This window comes from Talpa europaea, assembly GCF_964194135.1.
Source record: "Talpa europaea genome assembly, chromosome: 14".
Lineage (NCBI taxonomy): Eukaryota > Metazoa > Chordata > Mammalia > Eulipotyphla > Talpidae > Talpa > Talpa europaea.
In genome coordinates, this window is record NC_140082.1 from 46,609,742 (window position 1) to 46,628,415 (window position 18,674).

The 18,674-nt window shown below is 41.2% G+C and overlaps 1 protein-coding gene across 2 annotated transcripts in view; it reads right to left on the bottom strand.

Moving 5' to 3' along the window:
* PCNX2 (pecanex 2) overlaps positions 1-18,674 on the bottom strand; it is a gene marked incomplete at its 5' end in the record, with an annotated part of 252,346 nt that overhangs the window by 38,498 nt on the left and 195,174 nt on the right. For both annotated transcript variants that reach the window (XM_084252977.1, XM_084252976.1), the window contains one exon: positions 16,910-17,125. In XM_084252977.1, the coding sequence (XP_084109103.1) occupies positions 16,910-17,125 (216 nt within the window). The remainder of the gene's footprint in view (positions 1-16,909; positions 17,126-18,674) is intronic.

Here is an 18,674-nt window from a genome sequence, read left to right on the forward strand (position 1 = left end):
TTGTTTCTCTAAGACTTTACTGCTTTGGGTCTTAGCTGAAATCACTCTGTTTTAAACATATCAATGGCCTCAGCTCATTCTGTATCATAAAATTTTTATGCCATCTGGTAAAGATGTATAGATATATGTTGTTGAACTCTAAGCAGTGAGTAATTCATTCCACATGCTCTGGGGGATCCAGCTGAGTGATAACCACCCGGTCCTCACCAGTCTGCCCCCAGGGACCTAACGACTGCAGGGGTGGGTGACATCTCATCCCCCCATGATGGGCAACTAATAACAAGGTGTCCTACAAGCTAACACCATCTAGGAAGAAATTCTCTTCTAACGAAAAACAGTTCTTAGAAATGGACTCCACAAGAAAGAAGCATAGAGAAGAATTTTCACCTCAAAGAGATTAGCTAACATGGTTAAAAGGCATGGTTCAAATAGCTGCGTTTATTTCCAGTTTCTTCCTCCACTTTTTCATTAGGCTAGCATTTATCATGTTGAGTTGAATGTCAGAGGTTCTTTTCCTTCATCAAACAAACCGGCATGAGTGTGTGTGTGTGTTTATGCACCTGTAATTACGTGTATATCTTACATGGGACAATGCAAAGTTTGGATTTCTACTATCCAAATGAGATGGGTTAATACCACACGCTGTGAGAAGCCTGGGAGCATTTCTGCATTGCTAAAAGTGAGGAACTCATTCTGCTGTGAAGGACTGCTGGGTCTCAGTACTTCTTTTAGGAAAAAAACCATCATACTCGGGATCACATTGTAAAATAATATGACAATAATGAAGGCCAATCATTTCTGCAAATCCACTAATTTTGCTGTTCAAATGCAACTAAAGGTCTATATTCTTTCAGAGTAGCTCAGAAAATCTGTTTCCAGTGGAAGACCAAATTGTCTTCTGACTCCATTGTGCCCACACTATGATCTCTCCCCACCCTGTGGAGAAGACTGATGAGCAGTCTGTCTCTGCCTGGTGTATCCATTGAAACTGACTCTCGGCACCTTTTATGTTGCTGTGTTCTCATGGTCTAAGTCAGTGAGGCATTTAATACATATGTTTTAAAAATTCATTTTAAGAGGATTCCGGAATCCTTTACTTCTGATGGCTGAGAACACCTACTTAAAACTGTGGAAATTCTGTATTTGAAGTAAACATTTATCCAGTTATGTAGTAGGTTCCAGATGTCTTACCACATCAGATAAGTATCAATTTCCTGAGTGTTCCCAAATGGGGGACAGCCACTGCAGCTATGACTGGCAGCTCCCTCCTGACCACCTGCCCCTCCTCCTCCCTTTTCTTGTTTCCATAGGAGCAAGCATCCCCTTTAAACACTGTTTGTCAAACTCCCAGTGTCCAGCTGGCTCTGACTTACTGATCCATGCTTAGTTCCAAAAGGGAATGAAGCAAAACCCAGAAGGGATGCACAGTATGAAAGCAAATGATAAGTTTAAGTGAAAAGGGGGACAAGAACAATATGGTCAAGCTGGAATAATGCCAAGTGACCCCAATTGTGCATTCTGGTGCCCTGACTAAATGTGGGTTGCCAATTTCAATCAGAGTTTCGAGGAGCCAGTACAGAAGGAACACTTGAATAGTTCCTTGTGACCTTAAGATGAAAACAAAATAATCAAAAGGATCATAGCTGTTCCTGGTAAAGATACTAGATTCATGATGCCCCCAGGACTCTCATAAAGAAAATACTGTGCAGTATAGTCACACTATCCTTAACAGCACAGCGCAGTCAAGTACAAACACAGGGTTTGCTGAGTTGCTATAACATGGCCAAAATACAAGAAAGAAAAAGCATTTTCATAGGCATCCCAAACAATTCAGCCTTAGGTATGCGGTTCTCCAGAGAGCTGAGGACACCTAAGGGATAATTTTAGAGATTCCTGAAGACAGGGAGAACCTCATCCCTTTCAGGTAATCCTTCATATGGATCATTTCTTGCCTAGTTTTGACAATTACGTGTTAGCAGCAGTGAACTTGTATATATCCTCACTGACAAGCATAGGAGCGTAGCCACTCAGTGTGGCTGGTGAGTGTGGACACTTGCTTTCATGGTCAGCCAGGACAGAAGAAAGCTGGCAACCTCTTGGGAAAGTTGGGAAGCCAAAAGAGAGTGGCAGTCTGAACAGAACCAAAAGTGCTCCCACCTTCCATTCTGAACAACCCCATGAGTAGGGTGGGGGCAGTGGTAGTGCCTTCCTGGCTGGGAAGCCTGGGCCAGAGGACATGCCCCCTGAAGTGGGGAGGGGCACTCAAAGTAGGCTGGCTGGAGGGGGATCTTGACTCCTATGGAGACATGTGAGCTTAATTCTGGAAGATAACAGGCAAGTGAGGGGGACTTTGAAGTCCCCAGGAAATATAGGGAGATTGCACTTGAGAAGGCTGTCTCTGCAAACTTGAAGTAAACAGAAGATACCAGTGATGGGGAACTCAGTCACTGCTATTCCATTTTGGGTGGACAGTGAAGGAGACTGGAACTGGGGCCTAGGCTGTTTACTAAGAGGTTGAGGAAATAATGGAGACTCCAGGCCTTTATGTGATGGGAACTTCAAAGGGATGCATTAAAAATGGTTGCCTGCAGCAGGAAGATTGCACTGAAAGAAAATGTCAGCTTGCTTTACAACCTTCCGGCAAGGCACATTAAACCCTAAGTACACAACATATCTTCAAATCTCAATTCTCCCATTTTCTTCCTTATCTGATGTGAGTACTTGGAGAAACAATGCTCAGTTGTTCCAATGAATCTGACTAACTGAATTTCAAAGAAAACCCCCAAATGTCATTAACATGATTTTGTTAAACTAGTAATGCTTCAAACCAATGGTACTGGCCATTTATTTGAGGTGAGCTTTCAAATGGTCACTTGCCTTAATCGGTGAAGCAGGCCAAGCACTGGGCTGCTGTTTCCCATGTGCCAAGCAATGAGGTGACCAGGACGGGGAGTGACACAAGAGAAGCTTGGATTTCCCTTAAAACACAGTCAGTTCCTACTCATGGAGTAGACTTTAGTTAGTCATCCACAGAGTTAAGCCAGTGCTATTCAAGCTGCAGGTGGGACTAATAGGTACATTTTGCGATGTGTGTGTTGGATTATTATATAAAATGCATCCCCTTCTGGGGTGACAGCTAAGATTGTTCTCTCCTGAATGGCTTGGGCCACAAAAGAGGAGGCCATAAGATCTGGTCATTGCTGGGCTTAGAGCAATTCATTTCTGCAGACATTTGGACCTCACACAGCCAGGAGTGCATGCATGTCATGTGCAAGATGTGTGAGACAGGGTTCAGCCCCAGCGAGCTCTTATTGAAGATGCACCCTCCACTTCTAACAAGGAGCTGCATGTCCGATGAGAGATGTTACCAGGAGGAAGGCACCCAAACATTTTTCTAAGGCTGGAAATCTAAACCATCATTGTCTGCTGCCAACTGGTTATAACATGGGCCATTTTGTGACCAAATGAGATAATGTCAAAAAAGGTTTTTAAAAGTTTTTGAATTGCTATCATTTCCAAAAAGGTCACAGTGGGATTTTTTTTCTCCCCTCAAACTCAAGGAAGACATACAGATGGTTAACGGGCACATGAAAAAAATGCTCGTTATCACTTGTTATTAGGATTTGATTAGCAATCAAAACTGCAATGAGGGTCTCCCCTGGTGGCCCACAGCCTCTGCAGCACCGGTTGATCCCCAGCCCCAGGCGAGGGTCCCACATGGCGCAACAGACTTCTCTTGCCAAGCCTGCTGCTCCCCTCAGCAGTGTATTTCGTCATTCTGCCTGTACTGTTCCCTGCTCTGGCTCTGGTGAATTCTCTCACCCTCCCGCGTTTCTGACTATACCCAGTGCTTATATAAATAAATAAACAAATCTTTAAAAAAAAAAAAAAACTGCAATGAGATTTCACTTTATATCTGTGGGAATAACCTATATAAAAAAAATTAGAAACAACAAATGTTGGCAAGGGTGTAAAGAAAAAGGATCCCTGTACACTGTTAATGGGAACATACATTGGTGAAGCCACCTTGGAAAGCAGTATGGTGTTTCCTCAGAGAATTAAAAATAGAATTACAGGGCCTCCCCTGGTGGCGCAGCGGTTGAGCACTGGGCTGTGAGGCTGCGGCAGCCTCTGAAGCGCCAGTTCAATCCCTGGCCACCGGCAAGGGTCCCACATGGCGCACAGACCTCTCCTGCCGTGCCCGTTGCTCCCCTCAGCAGTGTATTTCATCGGTCTGCCTGTTCTGTTCCCCGCTCTGGCTCTGGTGAATTCTCTCACCCTCCCATGCTTCTGACTGTACCCAGTGCTTGTATAAATAAATAAATAAAATCTTTAAAAAAAATAGAATTACATTATAATTCAGCACATGCATTTCTATCTGAAGAATATGAAAACACTAATTCAGAAGATATGTGTACCCTCATGCTCACCGCAACACTATTTACAATAGCCATCACAGGAAAACAACCTATATGAGCTGACCGACAGATGATTGGATAAAGAGGTGGCCATTATACACAACCAAATATTACTCAGCTGTCAAAAATGATGAAAGCTTGCCATTTAGAACAACCTGGATACACTGTGAGTGGATAGTGCTAAGAGAAATAAATCAGGAGACAGATACAGGATGATCTCACTCATGTAAGAAACAAAGCAAGCAAACAGACAAAACTACAATAAAACAAACTCTTGGATCCTGGCAACAAAAGTGACAGGGTCACCTGTTAGACGGGAAAGGAGAGAGGTGGGGGTGGGGGGAAGGGGAGAGGGCAGCCCACGGACTCTAATTTACGGTCATTAGTGCTTTGGGAATGGGAATGGTGTGGAATCATATATTTGAAGAAGTGAGTCTGTATCCCTAAAATAGTAATAATATTAAACTCACTTTCTTTACCTATAAAAAATCATCTATCATGTGATATTTATCAACTTAAAAAGTGATTTCTCAAATAGCATCTCATTTATAACATACATTAGCCTGGTTATGCAGGTGTCATGTCCCCTTTTATAAATAAGGAAACCAAGTTTCAAAAATAACTTGTTTGCTAGAAGAGGCTGGTCTTTTAAATATAAAATCAGTATCTTCCCCCTTGTCACACACTGTCTAACAAGGCTAGACAAATGACAAGCAAAAGTTTTGTGAAGTTAACTTTTTACCAGCAGAAAGGGAAAATCAAATGGCATTGGGGAGTGAGTACCTTCTAATTCATATTTAATTCAAACTTGTAGTATCTTCCTTTCCTCCCCACAAACTTACTTAACATGTTTAAGGCGAAAACACACAGACTTTGTTAATGTTCCACAGAAAAGGCCCTTTCCTTCCAGTCTTGCTATCTAGACAAACAAGGCTTTGTCTCTTCCACTAACATGTCATAAAATTGGAAATGAAAAAAGAATATGTATTTAGGAACTCTGAATGGAGAACCTATTATTTTATGAGTTAACTTTGAAACCAAGGGATTTAATAGATTACTTGAGCTATGCAGACTTAAGAACTAAAGAATCATTAATGCCCTAACTGACCATAGAGAAGAGAGAATTCTAGATAACTCCAAGATTAGTAGGAGAACTATGGCTCTACATGAATTAGCCAGTTAGGATAAAGGTTTGGGTTGGATTAGCTTTAGATAAGATTAGGTTACATAGACATTTTTTTCAATGTCCCTGCAGGCTGGTGATTATCGGGTGTTAGCCAATCTATGAGATAGCTGATAACATTTCACAGACAGGAACATAAATCCTTCCCCCTTTTTTGATATTTTCCAGACCCAATGGTAATGTATAGCTACAGTCTGAAAATGGTGCTTTTGTTTTTCCTGTTCATTCTGCAAGAGTCATCCCAGTTTCATGGTTGCTAAGGCAATTGGAAATTTAAAAAACTAAGCTGCTAAAAGCAGAGGTGCTATATTAACATTTCAGAACACAATCAGGTAAAATTTTTACTTTTGAGTTTCCACAGCCGAAGAAATCTTTAAAGAATGGTCAGGCCATTCATTCTTTTTTTCATATGTTCTCTTTATTCTTCCTCTCCTCTGCCCTTCCTCCTTTCCCTGTCTCCCTCCCTTTCTGTCTTCCTTCCTTCCTACCTGTCTCCCTCCCACCAGAACAGTGGGTCTTACCGCAGAGGTCAAGGACACTGGAGTCAACCACATGTAGGGACTTAGCCCTCCTTCTACTGTGAGGCCTTGGGCAACTTACTGATATGAGTCTCATTTACCCAATCTTCTCACATCTAAAATAGGATAATACCTACTTATATTCTAGGGTTATTATAAGGAATTTCTGAAAAATTAAATGCTTCATATGGTACTTGGCAGATAATTAGTGCTCAGGAACTTTTAGGCTGTCTCTACTTCCTCACTCAACCAGAATATACTGGGCATTTGACTATGAACCAGTCAACTGGAGGAGGGACATGGATAAGGCAAGGAATCCCAGTCTTTGAGGGAGTCACAGTCTAACGGAGCCTGATTTAGTAGAATTTTTCATAGCCTGCAGGAATAAAGAACTGAATATGTACATTTGCAAGAATATTAAAAATAAACTGGCTTTGGTTCTACAACTCTTATTTAGTATTTGATTGCCAGCAATATTTATTGACCATACCATGCCCTTCCCCCCACAGTGGCATCAGGGATCTTGTTCTTAAGGATTCATAATCCACACATACAAATATCTAAAAACAAACATAACTTTCTTTACAACCTTGATTTAAATAAATGGGCATGTTAATCTACGTTGGTTATGTTTTCTTCTTTGAACTAATCTATGATGAAAACCTGGAAATATTTGGCCACATGGGAATGTAGAAAATACATGTACATTCATTGCAAGGAAACACTGAGAAATTAATAAATTTACAGAGAAAAAAATGCAGCTACATAAAGAATAGAAAAGGTAAATATACAACACCAAGCATTTCTGGTATTGTTTTTCCTGAGCTTTTCAGAAACCCACTTTATCAAATGATTCATATTTCTTAGAATTCTCATCTAAGAAGATTTCAGGAAAATCGATTTTGCTGTGATAAGAACGGAGTGGTCCAACCTTAATGAGGATAATGAAAGCTGCATGCATACCTATGTGAATAAGAAAATTTCATTTCGGCAACTTCAAAACTTTCTGTGATGTGACCCAGCCTTAGATGGTAGATCTGCTTCACCATCCCAGGAGAGGATGTTGCTTTATTGCAATTCAAATAATTTGCCATGGACAGTCCAGGAGCCCTGCAGTCTAATTCTGTACTGTTTTATAAATCACATTTCCTGAGTCTACCTTAACCCCCACCCTAGTCCCACTGGGACCAGGAACTCTTAAAATCCTTTGGATTGTGCCCTCTGAAATCCCTGATCCATTCCTCAACTTCTCTGAATGTTCTCCTCCCCTCCTTGATGCTCTACTGGACACCCAGACCTCCTTGTTCCCTCTTTAGCTCCCCCAAATGGAGCTGAATACTTTCACACACTCCTCTCACCTCCATGCTGAGGTGGGTAGAAAATACCGACCTCATTGATGTTTTCAGGCCACTCTCTCATTACACTCCACACCATTCTGTCCTTGCCACCTGCAATGGCCCCTCTGGGTCACTTCTGGTCCTTCCAGGAAGATTCTGGGTCTGGTTTACTATCATCTCCAAAACACCTCTTAGACCACTCCTGGAATTTCAGTATCCACAGAGATGTTCCTTCCAACAACTTTATACTTGATGCTTCTCTTCCAGTGATCTCATCTTCCACTCAACCTCAGCCACTCATTTCCATGGTCATAACTCTAAACTCTGATTACTAAAAACTACTTCCCCTAGTTTCCAATATTCTAGGCTCCAGGAACTGCTGCCTATCTTTCCAGCTCATTTCCAATAATATTTCAACTTCAACAGCCCTTGTACCCTCCCAGCATCCAGGAAGTTCTATCTCCAGGCCCATTTCCCACCTCTCACAGACCCTCACTGCCCTCCTTTCTCAGCTTACATTCCACGGCCAGATGTTATAATCATTATCAACCCCTTGCGAATCCTGTAAGTTTCTTTGTCCTTGTCTTACTTCATGATACTCATGTGCCTCAATTCCAACCCTCACTAACTCTAACTCTGCCCTTCCATACATGCACCCATGAAATTGAATGTAGCTTAGAAAGAAAGCATGAGCAATCTTAGCAGGCCTTCCTTTAAATTCATGATCACTGGGCCTCCCTGGTGGTGCAAGGGGTTAAGCACTGCACTATGAAGCAATCCACAGCCTCTGCAGCACGAGTTCAATCCCAGTTGGCCAGAGAGAAACCCACATGGCCCAGTAGACCTCTCCTGTCTCACCTGCTGTTCCCCTCAGCAGTATATTTCGTCAATCTGCCTGTTCTGTTCCCTGCTCTGGCTCTGGTGAATTCTCTCGCCTTCCCGTGCTTCTGACTGTACCCAGTGCTTGAATAAATAAATAATTAAAAAAAAAAACCACTTAAAAAAATAAAAAAGAGCATGTGGGTTGGCCTAGCTTGCATGTACTGGTTTCAAGCCTCTCAGGAAAGTATTCTCTCCTGGGGCCTTGTTTTTCCCATTGGTTAGATGGTGGGGAAGAAAGGGGATCAGAGCCGCTGAGATACTAGATGCAACTTCCCAGACCAGCAGGCTCTCTTAGTGCAGGGCTCACATGCATCTCTTAGGGGACTCCCTCCTAGGTCTTTTTTTCTTGCTTCTGTTCTTGGCTCTCAGCCTCTTCAGACAGTATTTTCAAGTTGCCTGGCTCCCCTTGCCAGCAGTACCGTGACTCATTCATTTTTCTTGTCTTCTTAGAAAAAAGTTAACCCATCACCCAAAGTCACCGGGATGACTAAAGGAGAACAGAAATGGGTTGAACATATAATCAACCCCTGCTTTACCATTCTTCCATGGCCACCTACTCAAATAATGGGTAAGTAGGAGTTACATTCCAGCAGATTCCATTTCTTTTTAAAAACCTTGAACTTGGTGCCCTCCACACTGTTGGTCTTCTAAAGTGCATTATCTGTTATACTGATACATTTTTTTAAAGCTGATGACTAATCTGTGTACTCTTGGGTTGCTCCCTTGAAGCTTTCCTGGTTAGGCAGATGAAATTAACACTGAAAAATCTAAGAGCAGCACGGGCACGAGAATTAACATGAAAAGAGTTTGCTATATTCAGTAACCATGGGACAAAAGAAGTAGATTAGAAATACATGACTTTTTTTAATTTAAATATTTTATTTTATATAATTCTTACATCTTTTTTTCATCTTTGCACAATGTATGCATTTTCATTTTGGTTATATTCCCCATACAATTGTACCTACCCCCTTATCTTGACTCTAGTTCTTCCTTTCCCTGCCCTTCCCTCTCCTCCACCCTAGTGTTTCTCTGGTTTATAGTTGCTTGTTGATTTTGATTTTTACTTTGTATTGATTAGTCTTTTTCCTGGTCTCTTATTTAGTTTTCTAAATTCCTGCTATGAGTGAGAACATGTGGTATTTTGCTTTTTCTTTCTGACTTATTTTGCTGAGCATGATCCCTTCTAGCTCCATCCATGTTGCTGCAAACTGCATGTGTTTATCTTTTTTGATTGCTAAGTAATACTCCATTGTGTGTATGTACCACAGCTTCTTGATCCAGTCATCTATTTTTGGGCATTTGGGTTGTTTCTAAAGCTTAGCTATTGTAAATAGTGCTGCTATAAAATAGGGGTGCAGGTGCCCTTTGGAATTACTGTTCCTGTGTCCTTTGGGTAAATACCTAGGAGTGGAATTGCTGGATCATATGGAAGCTCTATGTTTAGTAGGTCAGAAATCTCCACACAGCTCTATAGTGGTTGGAACAGTTTGCACTCCCACCAACAGTGCAGGAGAGTTCCTTGTTCTCCACAACCTCGCCAACATTTGTTGTTGCTAGTTTTTTTAATATGTGCCATTCTCACTGGTGTGAGATGGTATCTCATTGTAGTTTTGATTTGCATTTCCCTGATTACAAGTGATGTTGAACATTTTTTCATATGCCCATTGGCCATTTGCATTTCCTCTTCAGAGAAGTTTCTTTTTAGCTCTTCTGCCCATTTTTTGACTGGATTATTTTCTTTGTTTTGTTGAGTCTCATCAGCTCTTTGCAGATTTTTGTGATCAGTCCTTTATCATTAGTGCTGTGTGCAAAAATGTTCTCCCAGTTGGTGGGGTTTCTCTTTGTTTTGATTTTTGTCTCTTTTGCTGTGCAGAAGCTCTTTAATTTGATATATTCCCAGCTGTTTATCTTTGCCTTCACTATCACTGCTTTGGGTGATGTGTCTGTAAAGATGTCTTTGAGGTGCATGTCATGTAGTGTTTCGCCTATATTTTCTTCTATGTATTTTATGGTTTCAGGTTTTATGTCTAGTTCTTTAATCCATTTTGAGTTGGTTTTTGTGCATGGTGTGAGGTAGTGGTCAAGCTTCATTCTTTTGCATGTAGTGACCCAGTTTTCCCAGCACCATATATTGAACAAACTTTCTTTGCTCCAATGCATATACTTTCCTCCTTTGTCAAAGATTAGTTGACCATAAATCTGTGGGTTTATTTCTGGACTTTCTATTTGATTCCATTGGTCTGTGTGTCTGTTCTTGTTCCAATACCAGATTACAAATGAAAGAGGAGAAATCACAACAGACACAGCAGAAATCAAAAGAATAATCAAAAGAATAATCAGAAACTACTATGAACAGCTATATGGAAACAAGTTCAGCAATCTAGAAGAGATGGATAAATTCCTACAACTCTACAATCACCCAAAGCTAGATAAAGAAGAAATAGAACACCTAAACAGACCAATAACATTCAGCGAAATTGAAATGATAATCAAAAACCTCCCCAAAAACAAAAGCCCAGGACCTGATGGATTTACAAATGAATTCTACCAAAGATTCAGAGACAAATTAGTGCCTATCCTTCACAAACTCTTCCAAAAAATTGAGAAGGAAGGGACAATACCAAACACGTTCTATGAAGCCAACATTACACTAATACCAAAACCAAACAAGGACAACATAAAAAAAGAAAACTACAGGCCAATCTCCCTAATGAACACTGATGCAAAAATCCTCAATAAAATTTTAGCTATCAGAATCCAACAATGTATCCATAAGATAATTCACCATGACCTAGGAGGATTCATTCCAGGGACACAAGGATGGTTCAACATCTGAAAATCAATCAACGTCATCCAACACATCAACAAAAAGAAATATAAAAACCATATGATAATATCAATAGATGCCGAGAAAGCTTTTGACAAAGTACAACACCCATTCATGATAAAAGCCCTTTAAATTCTTGGGATACAAGGAACATACCTCAACATCATAAAGGCCATATATGACAAGACAACAGCCAGTATCATTCTCAATGGCGAAAATCTGAAAGGATTTCCATTAATATCTGGAACAAGACAAGGATGTCCACTCTCACCACTGCTTTTCAATATAATACTGGAAGTCCTAGCCAGAGCAATAAGACAAGAGAAAGACATACAAGGAATCCAAATAGGAAAAGAAGAAGTTAAACTATCACTATTTGCAGATGATATGATAATATACATAGAGAACCCCAAAAACTCCACAGAAAAACTAATTCAACTAATCAATAAGTTTAGTAAAGTGGCAGGATACAAAATCAACACACAAAAATCAGTAGCCTTCCTATACACAAACAATAAATCTGAAGAAGAAATCAAAAAAACCATCCCCTTTATTATCGAAACAAAAAAAAAATCAAATATTTGGGAATAAATCTAACAAAAGAGGTAAAGGACCTATACAAAGAAAACTATAAAACACTGTTAAGAGAAATAAAAGAAGACACAAAGAAATGGAAAGACATCCCCTGCTCATGGATTGGAAGAATTAACATTATCAAAATGGCCATCCTACCAAAAGCAATATACAGATTCAATGCTATTCCAATAAAAATTTCAATGACATTCTTCAAAGAAATAGAACAATTACTGATGAAATTCATATGGAATAACCAAAAACCCCGAATAGCCAAAGCTCTTCTGAAAAAAAAGAAGGGAATGAAGGCATCACACTCCCAGACTTCAAACTATACTACAAAGACATGCCTTTCTTGTTTATAGTGATTTAAATTTTAACAGGTGTCTCCCTGGTGGCCTAGGGGTTAAGTCTCAGCACTATCACTACTACAGCTGAGTTCAATCCCCGGCCAGGGAGCTAACCCACAGGCAACAGACATTCTATAGTCATGCTTGCTGCTCCCCTCTGCAGTATATTTCAGTAGATTCGCCTGTTCTGCTTCCCATTCTGTCTCTGGTGAATCCTCTCACCCCCCCACATCTCTCGCCTATACCCCAGTTCTTCTATGCATAAATGAATGTCTTAAAAATGATAATAAAAATAAATAAACAAATTTGTATCAGTCCTTTACTGTAGTACTGCTCAATGGAAATTGGATGAGTCCTGAACTTTTATTAATCTTTGGGTTACCCAGGAGCCTATCCCCATAACATGTTTAGAAAATTACCCACTATGGCAGAAACAAGCTAATTTTTGAAATAGAAACCCTTTTATATTTCCTCCCGGTATGCAGACAAAATTCCCCAGTTTCTCTTGCAGTTGTGTCCATTCTGGACCACAGAGTACAAGAGCAAGTGATAAATCACAGGCTCAGGCCTGACCTGTAACAATCTTCCATGCAATCCTCCATTCTCTGCCAGCTTGATATGGAAGCTCAGAGAGACCTCAGAGCAATGTGCTAAGGAATAAGCAATGATTTCATTAGCCAGGATTACTTTACCAATCCCTAGCTCTCATTCATTGGACTCTATGTGAGTACAAAATAAATATATGCTGTGGTCATTGATAGTTGATGCTGAACTATTAGAGTAGTTATTGTGATTCCAATGAAAGCACCCACATAATGAGTCTTGGAGAGAGGCAGAGATCACCTCCCATAATAGGAACTGACAAGTCAAAAGCTCTCTCTCCCACTCTCGCTTGCATTTGCAGTGCATGTGTGTGATCTCAGCTTTATTGATCAGATATTGGCAAATGAGGTGGTGACCCAAAGAAGTAAGGCTTGCATGGAAGGATTCTGGAAAGGAGTTGGTGGAGGGGCTGTTCATCCAGTTTCCAGAGGCAGCACCTGTAGCAGCAGAGTCCAGTACCCAAGGTCCGGGTGTCCATGAGGTGAAGGTAGTGCTCAGGTCCAACAATCAAGGTGTAACCACTTCACAGATCAGTACTACTGTGTGATTTTAGATGCTGCTCTTGTCTGACAGCACCTGGCCTGCTTCTCCGGTCTTCTCAGAAAGTCTGTGCTCTGTGCAATATTACCTTCCAATAAACCCATCTCTTACTTAACTTAGAGTTGATTTCTGTTGCTTGAAACTAAGAATTCCTCTTGATATAAATGCATACTTCTTAGGGAGAAAGAAAGAGACAGGCCTCCTTGCTCCCTGGCTTGGGGGAGGCTGGCTTCCTCCAAGGAATAGTGGCTATTTCCTGAGTCAGCCCATGCTGTGAGCCAGTCATTTCCCCACTGATGACTGCAAGTACTCCGTGGGAGGGAGAAACAACACATATGTGCCAAAGTAGGTTAAATTTGACCAAAATAAAGCCTACTATTTGAAAAAATAGGGAATTGGATAGAAAAGTGAAATGTTGAAGAGCAATCTTAGGACAATATCCAAGGAAGTGACAGAAAGCAGATCTTCCCTGGGAAAATATATTAGATGCCATGAAAAGATAGGGAACAGTACATTCATTTTAGGTCAGCTGGATTCTTCCTGCAACAAAAGCATAATTTAGATTTTGTCAAGCTACATGCTCTCTTAATAGCTCTGTGTTCCAACTACGGTAGAAGTAGGTCAAAGAAAATGTGGTGTACCAGAGTGGGTGGTATCAGGGCCATTTATTGGCGTTTTCAACTCAAGATGTCATTTTGTGTTTACTTCACCCTTACAGCCAGCTTACATTTCAACTGTGATTGGCAGGAGGCAGGAAAACTCCAAGGCCTCTGCCTCATGCCCACCACATGCATGCATATAAGTTCTGAGTTTCCTGCCACATTTTACCTGATGGAATATCAGGAGTATGGTATATTGTTATGAGATTGGCTTCCAGTCTGTCATGTAACATGATGAGGCCCCTTTTCTGCCACTTGAATCTGAGCTTTCTAGGGAATTACTTTGGCCTATTGTGCCTGTCCTGGAGGCTGGACAGTAAGAGGCCTCTTAGTACCTGTGTTCTCCTATTCTTAACCCTGAGACCACCTGCCATGAAGATGCCTCATCCAGCCAGCTGGAGGCTGAGCAACTACTGAAGGAGGAGTATTTCAGTTACTCTGCCTGTTCTGTCCCCCGCTCTATCTCTGGTGAATCCTCTCACTCCCCCCATCCCTCTGGCCTATACTCTGGTTCTTGTATGCATAAATAAATAAATCTTAAAAAAAAATAGCAGGATTGGAAACAGCTCCAGATGCGGTCCCTTGGACTTTCAGCTGCCAACTGAACGCAGCTATATGAGCAATGTGGTCTAAGATGGGCAGAACTCCCAGCCAACAACGTTAATAGTGAAAAGGAATACACCCATGTCATCTCAGGATGACAAATTTCAATTCTATTGTGGTTGGTTTGTCCGCCCCCCAAAAGAAAAAAATTATATAAGGTGAGGTCAAAACATTGAATGCGGTAGATTAAGAAGAACCCCTATTTATGAGGAGAAAGACACAGACAGCGGTCAAGTACTGCAAACTTCCAAAAGCTCACTGACTTTGAATCTTCTAAGTCAAAGACTAGTTTCCTAAAGAAGCAGCCACAGAAAACTTATGATAGAAACTGTAACTCAGATTCCATAAGATTAACTCTAAAGTTCTTCCTTTGAATTCTAGGAAAAAACAAAAATTCACAAGACAGACATTTTTATTGTGTTCTTACACGGGAGACACTTAATTTCTGCCACTTTTCCTATGACATTTTCTAACATTTGTGCAAAATTTCAAGGACACATCATTTTTTGGATTGTACTGTAGAAGCTAACTAAGCATTATTCACATGGTCCAATAACTGTTTCCAAAATAATCTCCCTAAATTACATTCCTGAAGTGTGGAAAGATACACAGAATACACACCTGAATCACAGAACCCACTGCTCTAGAAAAACAAAACTTATGTACAAATTTATTTAGGAATGCTATTTAAAAGAATGGCTATTATTAGTCACAAAACTAATAGTTAGTATGTATCATCTAAAGAACCAAAAGACTGGGCCTCCCCGGTGGCTCAGCGGTTGAGCGCTGGGTTGCGAGGCTGCTCGCGGCCTCTGCGGCGCCGGTTCCATCCCCGGCTGCTCCCGGCCTCCAGAGGAGGGTCCCACATGGCGCGCAGACCTCTCCTGCCGCCCGCTGCTCCCCTCAGCAGTGTACTTCGGTCCTTCTGCCTGCTCTGCTCCCCGCTCTGGCTCTGGTGAATTCTCTCGCCCTCCCACACTTCTGACTGTATCCAGTGCTTGTATGTATAAATAGATAAATAAATCTTTTAAAAAAATAAAGAAAGAAAGAACCAAAAGACTTGGTACTCTTTAGGTTAAAGATATGTGAAATAATGGCAATGTGTTCTTGGTTAAAAGGTCTCTTTTGTCCACTGTGAGGTTGTGAATAATGATGACCTGGCTCCTGCTTGGGCAGCTACAAACATTGCTAAATGACCTTCCCTTGTCTGCTTTTGTCCCCTTCTAGAACATTCTCCACATAGGTACCAAAACAATTTCTTAAAGTGTGAATTAATCATTCCCCTTCAAACCCCACACATGGGTCTCATTACGTATACAGAATAAAACGCAACCCCAGCACTGTGGCCGTGAGGACCCATGTGACCTGTTTCTACCTTGTCTTCTGTCATGTTGTGCCCAACTTGCTCATTAGAGCTCATCCCTGTGGTCCTCCTGAGGGCCGGGATGCTCCCCATTGCTCCTGACTCATACTTTTAGCACTGCTCAGTGCCCAACCTGGGACATCTCTTCCTGTTCTCTTTAGGCTTCCCTGACTAATCCGTCCAATGTGGCACCACTCACCCTCAGCCTCACAGAGAGTTTGGTCACAGAACCTGAATTTCCCTCCTAACACTTCTCCAAGCCACAATCAGTTTGCTCATATTTTTACTTGTTCCCATATTTTCTACTTCTCCCACTGCATTCAACCATCAAACATCTTTAAGGGAAGAAGGACCCTTTCAAGTCAAGTTTCATTGTGTTTCCAGTGTTAGAACATTGCTCGGCACAAAGGATGTGCTGGAAAAACATGTATGACATGAAAGTGCACCCAGAGAATACAGGAAAAAGAAACATGAGGACCTCTGTTATGCCCCACCACACAGCTCCAGCACCTGACTAAGGAAAAACTGGGGTCACACTTCCAAGACTGAATGGTGTGCATTCAATTATATGACCTCATTTAAATCACACATCAACTTTATGAGGCAACCAATCTTCTCATTGTCACACAGTCAGGATAAAAAGAGTTCACAGACACTGAGTGACTTGTCCCCCGTAGAACACAATACTGGTAACCCCCACGACCACGTTCTGCTTTAGGTCCAGCTGTTTCCACATCGAACCCATGCATGTTCCACCACTTCCTGTTGCTTGGGTTTTCCCAGGAGGATTGAAACCTAAGTTGTGACTTGCTGTTTCAAAGGTTTCCACCAGATTATATCCTAAACTTCATCATCCCCTCAGATGACTGGGGTTTACTTGCAGCAGAATAAAGGTAGATAAAAGCAAATAATTAATGGTGGTTACAACAGGCTCCCTAATTCTCATTCTGTAGGACAGGCATCAAATTCTTTTATAATGGTGACTTCTAATTAGAGATTCACATGATAATTAACTCAATGGACTGACTTCCACAATGATAGGATTCTTACCTCGGAATTCCAGTCCCCGAAGTTGAAAGGTAACAAGACCATTGCCGATTTCAATTAGATGAACGAAAGCATTGAGATAATCTGAAGCCAAAATAAAGCAATCGCCAGAGCTGTAGTTACCCCATCGACCAAGGACCAAGTCTCCACAGAGAGACTCCTGGAGGGCCCAGGTCAGGTGCTCATAAAAGATGGAATTGAGATTGTTGTCATCATTCCCTATAGACAGAACAAGAAGTATGGTCAATGAATGCTGACTCCCCATGTACTCAGATCGATGAAATAGTCATTTGATTAAGGGTACGTCAGACTTTTCAGATCCTTTGCCTATTTTAATGGACTATGTGAGCTCTTCCTATTTTTCCATCTGTACTCTTTCTGGGCAAGCTCATCTATATAAATGGACTCCAGCTGGGGCCTCTTGTCTATACTCTAGACCTATGTACTTACTTGTCTACATAACATCTCTTCCATGTCTAGAATGTGCCCCAACTTCAACATGTCCATATCTGGTCTCCCTCTCAATTCTCCCTTTGTGAATGGGCCCATCCTCCAGTCAGCCATAACCTCAGGAATCCTTATTCCCATTCCTTCATACCAAGATTCTCAATTTTACTTTATTCCAAAAAATTTTATTTCTTTTTGCACTGTAGGACCTGTGGGAAAACAGTTTTCTCTAACTGTTTTCACCATGACCTTCCAGCACAGGTGGCCTAGTACATAACAGGTAGCCTTGAGATGTAGTCAGTCCCAGTGCAGAAAGCAGTAGATAATAATGTAATCTTGATGCATAGTTTGCATATATATTATGTCATATACACATAGATATAAATTTTTATATTATATATGGGTGCCACTTACTGTTTTTAAAATATCACATATATATATATATATATATATATATATATACAGCTCAGATTTATTGGAGTAATTTATGCAGAATAAAATTCACCCTTTTTAGTGTATAATCCCGTGAGTCTTAAAAAATCCATATAGGGCCTCCCTGGTGGCACAAGGGGTTAAGAAGCAAGCTATGAAGCTATCTGCAGCCACTACCACACAAGTTCGATCCCCGGCCAGGGAACAACCCACATGGTGCAGCAGCCATCTCCTGACTCGCTCCGCTGCTCCTCTCAGCAGTGTATTTCAGTCAATCTGCCTGTTCTGTTCCCCACTGTCTCTGGTGAATCCTCTCACCACCTCACACCCGCCCCCTCGCACCTCTGGCCTGTACCCCAGTTCTTGTATGCATAAATAAATAAATCTTTAAAAAAATCCATATAGTCATGTAGCCACAGCTTCAAATAATGCATCTGAGATTAAAGAATACCTTTGCACATACAGCAGCTGGTTTTGCTTCACTGGTGAGCAGTGTTCCTGTGTAAGCTGTGCTATAGTTAGTTTAGCCATTGAAGTTCTTTCCTGATTTGGTGATTATGGCTAAATCCACTACAAATATTCACAAATGGAAGTTTATGTAAGTTTTTGTTTCTCTTGAGCCAATACCCAGGAGTGGGATCACTGTTCTCCAAAGTGGCTGCAGTTTCCACTTCACAGTGACCAAGACTTCCAGTGCATCCTTGCCAGGACTTGGTATTATCAGCTATTTCTTGCTTGTTTGATTTTAGTCATTCCAATTGAATGGGTGATGACACCAAAGGAAGAGTGAAGGAAGGATATAGTAAAGGAGACGGAAGGATGGTATACCCTGCTTCCCCACAGAAGGTATGCATTGCAGGGGGCACAGAATTGAGGAATTGGGAATTGA